The sequence below is a fragment of the Lissotriton vulgaris genome, chromosome 5 (genome assembly GCF_964263255.1).
Source record: "Lissotriton vulgaris chromosome 5, aLisVul1.2, whole genome shotgun sequence".
Lineage (NCBI taxonomy): Eukaryota > Metazoa > Chordata > Amphibia > Caudata > Salamandridae > Lissotriton > Lissotriton vulgaris.
Genome location: NC_141693.1, coordinates 287,854,452 through 287,870,745, shown reverse-complemented (window position 1 = coordinate 287,870,745; position 16,294 = coordinate 287,854,452). Strand labels below are relative to the sequence as shown.

Below are 16,294 nucleotides of genomic sequence, written 5' to 3'. Positions count from 1 at the left end.
AGGCATTTAAGAGCAGGTGTAGTGTTTTTCTTTTCTCCTTCGGGGAAGAACTGTATTTCTCACTAGTGCTAGAGGGTAATTAATTGTAAAACACATTGCTGATATGATTTTAGTTGCTGGGTAATAAAATGGGAGAGCGGGAAAGCGACCAGCAAGTAATATTGTTTAAAATGCTGGTAGTGTGCCAAAATCAGTTTTGAGGTCAAGCAGCAGTTAGGTGTCTATTACTGATTTGGGGTTGCCTACTGTATTATCAGCTGCTTGTGACAAATTGTACTTCAGTGATACCATCCCTTTGCAAGGCTACTTGATCGATTCCAGCTCCTCAGTGCATCGCCTCTCCGGTTCCGGCTCACGCTGAATGCTAAGATGTTCGGGACATTTTATTGGGCAGCGCTAGGCATTTACACAGGTATAACTCGGTGCCACCATTTGCACCCACAAAGCTGGAATGGGTCTTTCACAGCAGTACATTTTGTCTAATAGCTGATGCATTTCATTATGTATTTCAGTAAACTTGCATTTGAATTTTTACGGTAGTTCTGTCTGAAATTGTCTAACATTCAGTTTCTACTGTGGATGCTGAATGAGGCATTTTTCTAATTTCTTGGACAAGTCATAAAATACAATGTTGTTTTCTATCATTTCTCTGTTGGTTATGAGTGGGAACATTGCGCCAACCAGTATATAACCTAACATCGTTCGTTTAGCTCCATGCTTAGCAGTCCTGATGGGACTTGTTTTGTGAGGACTAGAGCCACAATGTCCCTTTCACAGTAGAATTATCTAGGGGTTTCTTTGATGCCACAACACACTGACTGTAATATGCCAAGACAATTTATAACACCTGCACTACGCTGAGGCATTGAGAGGCTGGCTGGCCTAAATGGGGTCAACTTCAATTGGCTGAGAATGGTGCTGCAGCTCCTTCAAAGTGGTAGATGAAGTTCAAATTCCAAATACATAGAACCTAGCGAGGTTCAAATTCCAAATACATAGAACCTAGCGATCCGTTTTCTGGACCCTGGTAGATAGGTTGACCTCTAAATAGCGATAGCCCTGATACTCTGCAAAACCTATCCCAGGCAAGAATAAATGAGTTGTGTACAAGCCACCTAACCCCCTTCCATCTTCCTCAATGTTGCTCGGTAGTGGTATCACTTGATAGTGTACGGGAGTGAAGTGTTAACCTTGGTTGACCACGCATCCTACTATGGGCAAAAACATTAAGCCATAAAAACTTGATGGGATGGTTTATATATTTTGAGACGGCTTTTTTTAGACTGAAGGCTATTGATGAGGTTGCTCAGAAGGCCTCTGGTGGATTTTTGTAGTCTAGCCTTTGTCTAAAGGGATTCGTTTGAACAGGATGCGTTTTTTTTTCTCGAATAAACATGGTAGATTGAATGCTTAAATGCTGGTTGCAGCTGGCAGACAATATGTATTTGCAGAGGTGCTTGAGGTTGTGATGACGTTCAGATAACGTAAACCCCGGTGAACAAAAGCCACCTTCTCTGCTGTCCCTCTGTTGGTTTCCAGTTCAAGAAAGCATCCATTTCAAGATTCCTTATGATGTACAAGACTGGGGAGAAAACTGCCCGCTGTCTACAATATATAGGCACGCATAATCAACCGAAGTATAATTTCCATTTCCCTTAAATTCTCTGCATTTATCTTGAATCTCATATCAGCCAAGAGCTTGTCTGTATTAAATCTAGGGCTCTACCTACCAGCACCACGCTATTTGAACTGGCTGCATGGTGGTTATGGTGCTTTTCAAGCCTCGTAAAGCGCGTCCTTGGTGGATGATTTATGAATTTTATTTTTGATTTACCATGCAAGGGGACCTTAAATATTCCCTTAACAAGAATTTATTTTGCTTGTCCCATTCCATGTACAATTTTCTCAGTTGAATGGTGCATTCGGAAGAGGTTTACAATTTCTTGTGTCCCGAGCTGTTTAAATGATGCTACTAAAAGCTAATATTGCTAATGCCCAGCTTTTGTCGCTTGCTCTAGTACGGCTTATGGCAATGAACAAAGCTTACTGCATTGCAACATTTAAAGGATTGTTTTCTGTATATCGTGCTTTTGGTAAGTGGAGGCAGTCTGATGCAGCCAGTAGAGACAAAACTATAATATGCCTGTCTGCTTGTGGTTGAAGCTTCCTCTCTCAAAGCCAGTTAGAGTGCTGAACCAACACCCTCTTACTGTGTTTACCATGAGCAGCGCAAGCACCTTTTCATGCCATGCCTAAAGTGGCTTGTATAAATATCAACTTTGACCTCCCGTGCCCCTTAGCTTACTTCTACCCCTTTATGCCTTGAAAATGAAAACAGTGCCTTAGTTATACGTTGATTTTAATATGCAGCTTCTCCCATACATTATGTTCGAGGCATGTGGGCTGCTGAATTCCTATCTGTGCATAGATCGCCCCCTAGTGTTGGGTCCGGATGATTGCAGTTTGTTGTCCTGGAAGAGTCTTCGACGTACCACGTGATAGGTGACTCCTCCCCTGGACTACAGTGTGCATGGGCATCTTCTCCATCCTCGGATTGTTTTTTTCCGCCATTGGATTCGGATGTTATTCCTACACCAACTTCGGAATCGAAACAAAACTTTTATAAAGGCCTTCGCCGGTATTGTTCTCGCTCGGTACCTCTTGACTCTATAAAGCTTTCCATCTCTAATCGGTTGTCAACGTGGGCCGTTGGGCCCTTTCGACTCAATGTGGGCCTGCTGTCGATGAAAATGATCCAGCTTAAAAGATGCCCACAATGCCACTCAAAGTTCCCGCATACTGACAAGCATTCAGTATGCAACAAGTGCCTTTCTCCAGACCATAAGGAAGAAACCTGCCCAGCCTGCGCTCAGTTTTGGTCGAAGAAAACCATACGGAATCGACAGGCCGCTAGGCAAGAGATGCGGCGACTGTAACCGGACAACATCTTCGATGACCAAGAACTTCCAGCAGCTCCAGGTTCGGACCTTGAGGTCGTCACCGTCGATGAAAGTCACAATCCTGCACAGGAAGAAGAGGCCACTGGACACTGACTCTCCTTCCCCTATTCCACTAAAAAAGGACTTTGGAACTTCTCCAAGACCCTTCATTCCCTTCTATCCTGTTATGCCTACTACTACTTTTGCTCCTTACTCTCCTTCTCACTATGGGGACAATGAGGGGAACACAGGGGAGGATCCTCAGCCTGATTGTGATTATCCACAGGATCCTGAGCCACAAAATGAGCCATGGGAGGAGCCAACTGACCCTTAATAACACCCATCCCATCCCTGATGTCTCCTCTTATCCAACTATGCCTTCACCTACATATGACACCATTGTCTTCAACCAATTAATAGACAGGGCAGCGCAGTACCACAATGTAGATGTGCATAATGACCCTGTAGAGGAAGACTTCTTATTTGACACCTTCCCTACTTCAGAAAAAAGTGTTGGAGCACATCCTATGCTAAGGGGAGTGTTAAAACACGCACCTGACATATTTAAAGATACAGCCAGGGCACGGGTAATCAATCCCAGGATTGAGAAAGTATAGAGCCGCCCCTACAGACCCTACCTACATCAGAGGGCAGTTACCATTAGACTCACTAGTGGTGGCTAACGCACGCAAAAGGGCCAACTCACAGACAACAGGAGAAGCCCCTCCCCCCGATAACGAATCAAAGATACTAGAATCCTCAGGTAAAAGGTTAGCAGCACAGGCCTCCAATTCATGGAGGATTGCCAATACACAAGCTCTACTAACTCGTTACTAGAGGGCACACTATGACCATCTTGACAGCTTAATGCAACACCTACCTTAGCCTTTTAAAGCCCAAGCTGATGACCTCATACAGGAGGGAAAGTTCATTACAAACGCATCCATCAAATGTGCGCTTGATGCAGCAGACACCGCAGCCAGGTCTATTAACACTAGTGTTTTACTAAGGCGACATGCATGGCTGCGTATTTCGGGCTTTAAGAAAGAGGTGCAGTCCACCATTCTTAATCAGCCAGTCAATCAAGACTTCTTTTTTGGCCCTGCTGTCGACACTATTTTAGATAAAATGATGGATACAGAAACCGCAAAGTCAATGGAAGCATTGCAGTTCAGCAACACAGAAGTTCCTTTCGACGTTCCTCATACAGGGCTGCTACACAAGGCAATACTTCCCAAACGTCATCATCCTACAAAGGCAACACAAAGTTCCTTTACAAAAAAACTCCCAACAGAGGTTGTTATAGGGGAAACAATAATAAGGGAAGAGGACGTGGAGGCAAGAACACCAGAGCCTCCACTGCCACAAAACAGTGACTTCATCAAGCTACCTCCAAACCACCTAACACCGGTTGGAGGCAGACTCCAACACTTCCTACCTGTCTGGAACGCAATTACCACGGACATCAAGGGACAGGAGTATACTCCCTATACTTCGTTATACCCAAGAAGGACGGTTCCCTCAGACCAATATTGGACCTCAGACCTCTAAATCAATACATGCTGTTGGAGAACTTGATCACACTACAGCAAGGAGACTTCCTAGCAACATTGGACCTCAAGGACGCGTATTTCCACATACCCATCCATCCAGCTCACAGAAAATATATCCGGTTCACAATAGGTCAACACTACCAATTCAAGGTCATGCCCTTCGGAGTAACAACGCCTCCAAGATTGTTTACAAAATGCTTAGCGACAGTAGCGGCACATCTCCATGTGTTCCCGTATCTGGATGATTGGCTAATAAAAGCGAAATCGTACCAACAGTGTGCAAAAAACACGTCCCAAACCCTTCAGCTGCTACACAGCCTAGGTTTCTCTATAAACTACCCAAAATCGCATCTGCAACCGTCCCACATACAACAATATCTGGGAGCCATTATAGATACCTCAGTGGCAAAGGCATACCCAAACTCAGCGAGGATAGCCAGCACGTAGATGCTCATTCGCAAATTTCTGCCAAAACACACTGCCAGCTCGAGTCTTCATGCAGCTCGTAAGCATGATGGCCTCCTGCATATTCATAGTCCCCCATGCCAGACTTCACATGCGTCCATTGCAAGAATGCCTAGCACGGCAATGGAACCAGGCTCAAGGACAACTAAAAGACCTAGTGTTGGTAGACAGTCGCGCCATAACTCTCTGCAGTGGTGGAACCCACTAAACCTTTCCAAGGGTGACTGTTCCAAGAGTCGGTTCCACAACTTGTAGTAACAGCGGACGCATCACTAACAGGCTGGGGAGCCCACCTCCTTCACTGCACAGTACAAGGGCTCTGGACAACCAAAGAAAAGAAACTACATATCAACCAACTAGAGTTGCTAGCAATATTCCTAGCCCTAAAAGCATTCCAGAAATACTTGTACAGAAAGACTGTGGTGTTCCGGACGGACAACATGACCGCAATGTACTATACCCAGAAACAGGGAGGAACACACTCCTCAGTGTTCCCACTTGGCACAGAGCATATGGAGGTGGGCAATTCCAAAAGACAGCTTTCTCCTAGCCGAACACATTCCAGGGAAAGACAATCAGATAGCAGACCTGCACAGCCAACAACTACACAAATGGGAGATTCACCCCTAAGTTCTCCAGCCATTCTTCAAAGAGTGGGGTCACCCAGAAATAGACCTGTTTACCACAAAAGAAAACTCTAACTGCCAGTACTTTGCCGCCAGGTTCCCACACCCGTTGTCACAAGGCAATGGGATATGGATGAACTGGTCGTGCAGATTTGCTTACGCTTTTCCCCCAGCACCGCTGATGGCACGCAAACTGCGGCCACAGTCACTCACGCCAATCCTAGTTGCTCCCACATGGGCGAGATAACCATGGTACACAACGTTCCTGGAGCTTTCAGTAGTTCCTCATCAAAGGCTGTGCCTCGCACTCCATCTTCTAACTCAGAACCATGGAGAAATCAGGCACCCAGATCCCAATCAGATGAACCTAGCGATCTGGCTCCTGAAGTCTGAGTTTGGATACCTTCGTTTGCCTCCTGATTGCATGAACATTATTAAGGAGGCAAGACGGCAAACTACTGGAGCATGCTATGCAGCTAATTCGAAAAGATTTGTTATTTACTGCAACAATAACCAAATCAACCCTTTAGATGCTTCCATACAAAACATATGTTACCTGCTGCATCTTCAAAGATGCAACCTAGAAATATAAGAGTACACCTAGCTGCTATTGCAGCATACCTTCAAAACAGGCAACACCTTTCAACCAGCAATCAAGGCTTTCATGGAGGGTCTTAAAAGGGTGATCCCTCCAAGACACCCTCCTTCCCCAGTCTGGAATCTAAATGTAGTACTTACCAGACTTATGGGACCTCCTTTCGAAACTCTACACTCATGTGAACTGCAATTCTTAAAGTGGAAAGTGGCTTTCTTGATTGCCATTACCTCACTCGGGCGAGTTAGCGAATTACAAGCACTAACAATTCAAGAACCTTTCATGCAAGTAAATGCTAACAGGGAAGTTCTTAGAACAAACCCTAAGTTTATGCCAAGTCGTATCAAATTTTCATATTAATCGATCAATAGAACTGCCAGTGTTCTTTCAAAATCCTCAGTCGGTAGCAGAGAGAGTCCTACACACACTAAATGTAAAGAGCTCTCCTTTACTATGTGGACAGAACGAAATCATTTAGAAAGACAAAGCAATTATTTGTTGTTTTTTCACCACAACATAAAGGAAATCCAATATCAAAGTCAGGAATAGCCAGATGGATAGTTAAATGCATTCAAATATGCTATCCAAAAGCCAAACACAGTTTTAACCCCCACCCAGCACACTCTACAAGAAAAATGGGGGCATCCCTTGCTTGTCTAGGCAATATTCCTCTTGAAGACATATGTAAGGCAGCCACATGGACCACCATACACACTTTCACAAAACACTATTGTGTAGACGTGCAAGCAAAACACCAAGCCTGCTGTAGGCCAAGCTATACTAAAAAAAAAAAATTCAAACTGCTGCAGCTAATGCAGGTAACCTCCGCTAGAGGAGCTACTGCTATACAGTCTATGCACAGATAATAATTCAGCAGCCCACATGCCTCTAACGGAATATGCTACTTAACAGTATGCATCTGTTCTTGGCATGTAGGGCTGCTGACATTCATATCGCCCGTCCTCCTCCCCGGTGCCTGTTGCAGCTGCAGCATTATCTTTTGCATGGCCATCTCTTACTTTACTATCTCCATCTCTGCCACAATGGCAAAAAACAATCTGAGGATGGAGAAGATGCCTATGCGCACTGTAGTCCAGGGGGGGAGTCCCCTATCTCGTGATACTTCGAAGACTCTTCCAGGACAACAAAGTGCAATCATCCGGACCCAACACTAGGTGCCGATCTATGCACAGTTATGAATGTCAGCAGCTCTACATGCCAAGAACAGATGCATAATGGTAAGTAGCATATTCCTTCATCTACGCCACAAATATTCAAAACCTGTTGTCGTTGGAAGTGCTTGAAACATTACCATGCTGAATCCGTCTGTTCTTGCCACATAAGATGCCCGACAGGACCGCCCATTTTTTGTTACGTCGTTATTTCTTCCTTTTTTTCCACTAGACGGATGCTGTGTTTCATTTGAAATAGTACTGTTGTTTTTAAAGAGCCGCATGATAGCTTCTGGAAGATCGAGCAAACTCTTCACCCAGAGCTCCTTTGTAATTTTGAGCTCCCTCCCATGTCCTTATATTTGCCACGTTTGTGGCGTTGGAAAAAAAAGTCTGGCAAGATAAGTGCGAGGCTACCTGGAGTCTAATTTCGACACGGACATTTCTCTATTTTAATGTAAAGTAGTATACTTTTCCCTTCCAACCCCGCAGATGTCGGTTTAATTTTGAGTTCATTGACACAAAGGAAATTTTTGCTCATCTGACCTAAAATTGTAAATTTTGTCTGGACACATTAGGAACGGTTTCTCCCTTCTATGAAAGTGCTGGGAAGTGTCCAGCCTACGAGCCGAGCTTGTGCTGAGTTCTGGGCAATTTGTTAACTGGATTTGTTAGCATGAGTTCCTCACTCAACAATGAATAGCTTTGCGAGAGCTATTCAGTGAAGTTCCATGTGAAGAAAAATTGCCTTACGATAACTTTTTTCTCCCTTTTCAAGTATCCTGTGAGGTGTCTTCAAAATGTCTAGGACCTACCAGAACCTGACTTCGGATTTGAACTTTTCACAAAATGTTATGTCCTGCGTTGACCATAAAGATGTTACTTAAAACAGGATCTTTTTAAACCTTCTGTTCCAGTCTACTATAAAATGCAAATTCTCAACCATGCCGCGTGTCCCTTTCTGTGCACGTGCCACCTACCCCTTTCTTGCTTAAACTACATTGTTCGAATAAACAGCCTTTTTCGTGCCACTTTCTACAGGTGGTGTGGTACGTAAGTGTCTACAGGTGGTGTGGCATGTAAGTTCCAGAAGACCCTGGGTGCCATCATTGGCATGTATGGCTCCATGCCAATGTTTATACTATTTGTATAATTTCATTTTTCAGTTTCAGGTGTCCGTCCCACTTTAGGCCTTAAATCACATCAACCTTCCTAGAACTCTCAAGCTACATTTTACACATCTGTCTTAATTTTAGTCCATCTTTGGGCCACATGATCTGATGCTGGAAAAGGTCTAATACTTTATTTAGTCCTACAATGTTGAGGGAAGTTTAGCATTCCTCGTTTTGTAATTGATTGTTTAAATGTTGTCAGTAGATCAGGGCAATCTTGACTAGCACCAATCATCTCCTTCGTTGGGCAACAAGGAACACCACAGTGCCTATTTGCTCTCCTCGGCGCTGTGACACTACACTTTGTCTCATGTTGAAGAAACGCCTATACAAAACTAATTCCAACTCCTATGCATTTGTTGCACTGGCACATTGTAAGGCACTGCTCCGGTTTAAATATTGGAGCACTCTGCTGTCAGAAATTCCTGTCCATTGTGCTTTATATAATTTAGCCAATTGGGAATGGGAGGAGAGACTCTCCTTAATTAGGAAAAGTTGCTTACCTGCAGTTACTTGTGTACTCCTGGGCCATTTGTTTTACCATCCATCTTTGATCGTGGCAATGCAGTTTGCTGATTGGCCATGTGTTCAAAAGTTATGGTGAGGCTTGCAGGGGACAGGGTGGCGCAAGGTTCCCACTTTTGAGGGGCAAGGAGTCTCTGAGTGAATCGTTATACATATACTTGCTGACTAATAACCTCTGTTTGACCAAGTATGCCTGTTATTAAACTTAATTGCAAACAAATGATTTATATAGTTGCTGACTGAACTTTCTGGTACTGTTCCAGTATGAAGGAGAACCATTTTTAATATTTTTTTTCTGTACTCTTTTAATCAAAGGGTAGCCTCTGATGGTAAGTGACTAAGACATCTCCTCGGCTGTCCAAGCGCTTTGGTGCGGGGATAGCTGCCGTCTTCAGTCAATCCACTGCAGGCTCTACAAAGGAGGCTGGCTCTAGACAGGTGGTATAATGGACATGACTGGTCAACTGCTTCTTGTGGTTTTACTCTTTATCATTTTATTATTGTCCTTATTTTTTAAGTTTGTTTTGTTTGTTCTTTGTTGAATATAAACTTCAGCTTTATTTTTTATGTAAGTGTCAATTTTCTCATTGTTTAAATTACTTAGGCCAACTTGTAATTTCTGAATTACTTTTCAAAATTGTTCCGTTTTTCTAATAGAATTTTGATTGTGCCTAATAACAGCCTATATATTTGTTTGAAGCGTGAAATGCTTGCAAATGTGGTTTTATGTAATAGTACTTTCCGAAATGTTAATTTTTAAATGTTTCATATAGTCTATCTAAAAAAATTGAATATTTCACTCAATTTTCAGGCTTGTGGTAGACCTTTTCAGTGGTGTACTTTAACGCACAATCCGTTGTTTAGTTTTGATTTATATTTTTTTGTTGTAACCTAAATGCTCAGTTTACATAAACACCACTTGTTTCTACATGCACCTCTACTCCATCGTAATAAATCCTACTCAGGTGAAATACATAGTTTCTGGTATTGAGATGCGTGCTACCTCAAGCTTGAAAATGCTACCCACTACTTAACTTCCATTTATACTTCCAGTCAATAGCTACATGTAGTTATAGTGCATATGTTAAAGTGGAACTGTGATGTTTTAATGTAACTCATGAACAGGAATATTGACTCCAGGGAAGAACTTTGTTTTAAAACCTTTAAATGCATGCTCAAACGTGCAAAATGAATATATGGTTTTCCAAGATTTCAAATTCTGTTCACATGCCCTACATTATCTCCCTTTTACTATGCATAGAAAATGGCTTTCTGTGGGGCAAGCATTGTTCTTCCAGCATCTGCTCCTCACCTCCCAAAAACCTCTAACCTATGGATGGTTTGCATTTGTTTATTGCCGGGGTGATGTTTCATCTATGTTGGACTAAGAAGTTGAGAAACGTTTCGACATTCATGTGATTTATACCCCCCTAGTTGACCCCGCTTTGTTGTGAAAGGCTAAGTACTTTCTTTCGTAACCTATGTTCGGAGCATGTCGCTGTAGATACACATGCTGTGCATACTCTTGCCATCTAGTGATGACGTCAAACGTTACAATTTTTTCCTTTTCGGAGTAGAGTCACAAGTTCTATAGTGACTCCTTCCTTAGTTAAAGCACAGACTCTAGACTATATACACTTTTTTTTAATTATATTTCATTCCCGCCATCTGATCTAGATATGCATGGCTGGGGCTCATTTTCGCACATTCCTTCCGTTTCGGACAGTGTATTCCTTGACTCCGAAATTCGGAAACTTTCATTGCCTTTCGTCCGACCGTTATTCTCTGGAGTTTGTTCCACATCGATGCAAGCAGTGCCTGATACTCCTCATTTTTTGATGTCCTTCCAGTGGAGAAGGTACACAGGGTGACTGACTCTGACTAAGTGCTTTTTTAAAACGGTCTGTGTCTAGCAAAGTTCATCAGGTGTGTAACCCTTGTCTCCCGGTCACCACATTCGTGTGCACGTCATGCCTAACCGCCTGTTAGAAGAAAACTCTTTGATCTGAGCAGGAGAGACTGTGAGTGCACCACGAGATTCAGTCTAGATTCCTGACTTTTCAAGGTAGCAGCCTTCCCTGACATTTAGGAAGGGGAAGAATCCGTCCTCTCAGGTGTTATGCTCAATCAGGCATCTCCTAGTCAGGCCATCTCCTATGGCTCCGTCTCTGAGCACTATGACCAGCAAGCTCCCAGCGACTTCATGCCGTTCGGACCTTAAGTGAAGACCACCAAGACTCGTAAAAGGTTTTTAGCCGCGTCAGATCTGCCAAAGGGGCTCAGGTATCGAGCCCTTTGGCATGGTCTCTGGCCTCCTGGGCTATACTACTTCCTGGCATCAACAAAAACCTTCTGTGCCAACATCTTATGGTCAATGCCCTGCCACACCCAAAAGTGCACTAGAGGCTGAAGATCCTGTCTTCACCAAAGCCAACCTGTGCTTCAAAAACCGCTATTGACACCCAAAAATACTTGCTTCTCTGAAACCCCCTTGCCAAAACCATTGGTGGATAGGACCGCATCAGATCGATCCATGGGGGTGTGCCAACACCCAAACCATTGGTGATGAACATATCCTCTGAGGCATTTGACTTAGCGCAGCCAATTCTTCAACGCCTTCATGAGGAACTTTCTAAACAGTCTCAGCCCAGATGCAAACCAGCAGATTTCCATAGTACTACCTCCCAATTCAGTAGAGACTTTGCATTGAAAGCAAAAGCCTGTAACCGAGGAAGAGCTTTTCTTTGAGATTCTTCCAGTTCCTAAATGCAAAGACCGACGCACTGGCCCTATTGTGCGACTCCACCACACCACTTCCATACTCGCCACAGGGTTCCCCGCACTTCTCCTGTGTGCAGGGCAGCCCATTTATTCTGCCAAAACGGATGACTGTTAATCCCACTGATTACCTGTGGGACGTCTGTGGATTTCCTGGGTATTCAGACTCCATCATTACCCAGCTAGATCTTTCCCACCAAATGACACCGCTACTTACCATGTGGACGACTGTGTCCTAGTTGAGATCATGTCCAAATTGGTGTGAGGAGTTTAATTTCTGCTTATGCTCAAGGAGATGTAAAAGTAAGCCACATTAAAAGAGCCGGGGTCAATCTCCCCAGATTCCCAATTGCGCGTTTCCCCTGCTCGATAAAGAAAGACTAAGAAAACTGCAGCTCACTGGAGAATTGCAAACTCCAATCTGCTCGCTCTCCAGGTGCAACACAGCACTCTGGAATGAAATGTAGGATCCCCATTAAACCCCTTCCCGACTAGTTAAGGAAAGGGGGGGGGGTGCTGTTGGCAAATGGTAAACCAGTTTCTAATTGTTCCCTTGATGCTGCTGCTACTGCTGCTTGGAGTGTCAACACTAGTGTCTTGATTTGGAGCCACACACGGTTCTGTACAATTTTTTAACCTGAGGTCAAGCAGCAACTCCTTCGAACACCTTTTTCGCCTGCAGATAACCAGATGCTGGAGAAATTAAGGAAAGATTCCACCAAAGCCATTGGTTCCTCCCTGTGTCGGACGTCTTGAACACCTTTCAGGGGGTACCGGCAAGGACCTTGAAACATTGACTCCTACTCCCCCACCACATGATCATACAGTACTTGTCACAGTTTACTCAAGTTAGCTAGTGGGTCAGTCTGCGGTTTGTCACAGCTACTACCCAGAACTCCCACTCTCCCTCCCATCCTGCATACACAGCCTCGGTAGATAACATCTCTACTTTGAGGAAGAAATCCAAGTACTCCTTCAAAAAGGGCTGTAGAACCAGTCACCCCCAACACCAGGGCAAAGGGGTAAAGTACTTCATTCCCAAGAAAAACTGCTCTGCCAGGCTTATTCTGGACTTCAACAGGTGCTTTCTGAGCACTTCAACTTAGTAAGCTTACAGAATGTCATCTCTGCTGTAGCAAAGTGATTTCATCAAGGGGTTAAACATTAAGGACACCCAGTTCCACAGTCCCATCCATCCATCTCACCCACCAATTCTTTCTGGTAAGTGGCTGTCTGTATCAGTTCACGGTACACACACAAACTGCTGATCCCCGTCTGCAAAGTTTCAGCTTTTCAGAAGCCAGCAAATATTTAGTTTTGCCAAGTTGCTTCAGTCATAACTTTTAGGTGACTTCTCTGCATGATAGCAAGGTTTACTGCCTCCGATGAAGCATGAGGCTATCAGTTAAAACAAGTACGCCTCTGCTCAGTTGTCAGAATTAGTGTCTAATGATGGATCTAGTCTTGGTAACGGCCAGTGTGCATCTCTGCAGTAGGAAAACGGGAAACTGCAGCAACCTATTGCAGGGCAGGCCAGGCCTTTTCAAGACCCCATCCCGGAGGTCACCATTTCCAGTAAGCCCTCTCGAGCCATCTGAGTGCAGTATTGTCTAAGCCCCACATCTACTCAGAGCTTCTAGCAACTAATCTTTCCCTCATAGCCATGCTTTCATTTGGGGCAAAGTGGTACTAGTCAGATTGGGCAACGCGACTACCAACTACCCACAAAAGTAGAGCGGCACTCGTTCTCTGCCCCCTTGTTAGCTCGGACTATGTCGTTGAGCACTACCCTACCTTCACCTCAACATAAAGTACCTTCCAGAGGTGGTGTATACTTTGTAGACTTGTTCAGCGGAACGCACCAGCAAGTACACATGTGAGAGCTGTATCCACAAGTTCTGCTACTTTCTTTGCTAAGGCACCCTGCAAATAGATTTATTCCTCTCCTGAAAAAGCAAATGTCCACAATTTTTATTCAGATTACCACATTTCCTGGGCAACGCTTTACATATAAACTCGTCCAGTATATTAGCTTATGCTTCTCCGCCTCTCCCCCTCCCTCCACTTGTAGTGCATGCAGCAGACATTTGACTTACTATTGTGGGCCATGATTCAACCTGACAACCCTGGTAATTTACGTTCCTGGATGTCTATCCGTCCCCAGAAAAAGTGCCTTAACAGGCCAGACTTTCTCAGCAGGACCAAAGCAAATTAATCTGGGCGCTCAACTGTCCTAGAGTTTGGTTACCTAGGTCGGCATAAAGAATGCATATATCTCTTGTCTTAGTAGTGTCACAGACCAACTACATATAAGGCATACCACGCAGCGAAGTAGAACAGATTCGTCCACTACTGCATTCCTAAACACCTGGACCTCCTAAAACCAGCTGTCCAGGATATTGTATAATATTTACTCCATCTCCTCCAGTTCGAGCCTGTACTTCCATACAGCTTCACTTGCTTCTACAGCAGCCTACAAACAAAATGGGGGGACTTTCTTCCCTCTTCTGCATACCAGTGGTTAAGGCCTACATTGTGCGTCTTAAAAGGGTCCTCTCTCGCCCCATTTCCATCCAAATGGTCACCCTGCCTCCGTGTGGAATCTCAACAGTCCCCTCACCAGGCTCCTGGGGCGCACTTCAAACCACTCCGCTCTTGTTCTTTCCTGGGAAGTAGCTTTCCTTATTGCAGTAACTTCTATGGCGCATTAGTGAATTGCAATCACTCGTTACTGGAACTATTTATTCAGGTTTGTAGATCAGGAGAGTAATCCGAACCAACCCAAAGTTCCTTCCCAAAATGGTTCCCCTTTCCTCCTTAACCAGGCAGTTGGCCTCCCAGTCCCCCTCCCCCCTCCAACTGTACTCCATAGTGATCCCTACTCGTTCAAAATCTTAAACGTGCTTTTGTATTACACTGGTGGCACTAAGCCCTTTATATAGCGTGTACTCAACCAGAAGACATTATGTATTGAAGCGCTTTACATGAGCCCCAGTTTCGTTAGACACATTAATTTTTGTTTAACACATGGAGATTAAGTGATTTGCCCAGAATCACAGGATGTTTAGCGTCCCTGCCGAGATTCGAACCCGGTTCCGCAGGTTCGGGGTTGACCGCTCTAGCCCTAAGGCTACATCCTATCTGCAGATATTTGCAGCCTTCACAAAGCCCCTCAATGGTCAAGTGCATTTAAACATGCTATCACAAGGCCAAAAGAGCCGTCCCTGTTACACCCAGGGCGTTCTTTACACATCTGAAGGCAGCAAAAATAGGTTCCTAACTACTGTGTGAACATCCTTGCCGGACCAAATGCTGTAGTTGGCCTGTTTGTCTTAAGGCGCTTATTTTCGACCTTAATGCGCTAGCCACTGCTTGTTGAAAGGTTCAGCTTTACAGGCTATGCAGATTGTGTAGCTAAATCAACACAGGCTACAAAAAGAATGTTACCCTGTAAGCGTCTGTTAGTATGTTGTACTGGTGATTCACATGTGCCTCCCTGCCCTGAAAGCATGTTGCTCTGATCAAATGTCATCTTTTGACTTTTTACCCGTCTTTCACAATAAACATGTGCTCCACACTGTCTTTTAACAATCCATGCTACTCTTACCCACTGTGCGGAAAAACAAATTAACATGAGTCAGTGCCCATTTGCATTACCTGCTAAGTAAGGAGTCACTATATTGATCGTGAGTCGAAATAGTTAATCAAAGAAAAACAACTTGCACACCCCTATGCCCAACACAGGATGGCCGGAAAATGCAGATCATGTGAATCTACAGCGCTGCATGCTGCGGACAAATGACTTAAAGGGTAAGTAACTTTTTTCTTACTACCCTCTCAACAAAGCTCAGAAGTGCTTCAAACTTGTGTCCTCTACAAATCAAATTTTGGTAAAACATACCAAGTTAGTCTCAAAATCTTATGTATGACCAATCATATTTAGGCTCCTGTGCAAGATCAGATATGCATGAAGGAATTGGGGGAAAGGAAACAGTGCGCTCTTGCCAAAGATACAATCGGTGCTCTGGCTTCTTGGTACTCCGTAAGCACCATGCCTTTGTTAGATTTGCAGCAACAATCTCGTTTGTTAACCCATTGCACTAGTTTAAAGGATTAACTCGTAGTCCGAATTTGGTGTTAGTCGAGATAAGTGAGGGTATATCTTATAGCCCGCTGTAACAGGCTATGCCAGCTATTATAGGCCCGCTGCAGCGTTAAAGGCTAGAGACCTTTACACGGCAGCTGGACTTTTAGGGCTACAAGGCTATTAAAACATTCTGCCACTAGAGGGCAGAATGTTCTAACAAATTAAACAAAGGTTTCAGGGAGCCCAATGGAATTGAAATCCCCTCAGGCTCCCTGAACCCTTTGTTCACCGCCACAAGAAGCATTGTAATGTTGGAACTCTGGGCTTATACCAGCCCTTATGAGTAGGGCTCCTGGTTTTATGGTATTTATATTTTTGTCAT

General features: G+C 44.1%; 1 protein-coding gene across 4 annotated transcripts in view; it reads left to right on the top strand.

The window, feature by feature from the left end:
- The window catches only part of CCNL2 (cyclin L2), a 56,840-nt gene that overhangs the window by 16,829 nt on the left and 23,717 nt on the right, over positions 1-16,294 (top strand). The window contains exon 6 of one of the 4 annotated variants that reach the window (XM_086921453.1): positions 9,363-12,738. The exons of the other annotated variants lie outside the window; for them this stretch is intronic. Within the exon in view, the coding sequence (XP_086777579.1) occupies positions 9,363-9,384 (22 nt within the window). The 3' untranslated portion in view covers positions 9,385-12,738. Of the gene's footprint in view, positions 1-9,362; positions 12,739-16,294 lie in introns of those variants that run through there. 4 annotated transcript variants of the gene reach the window in all.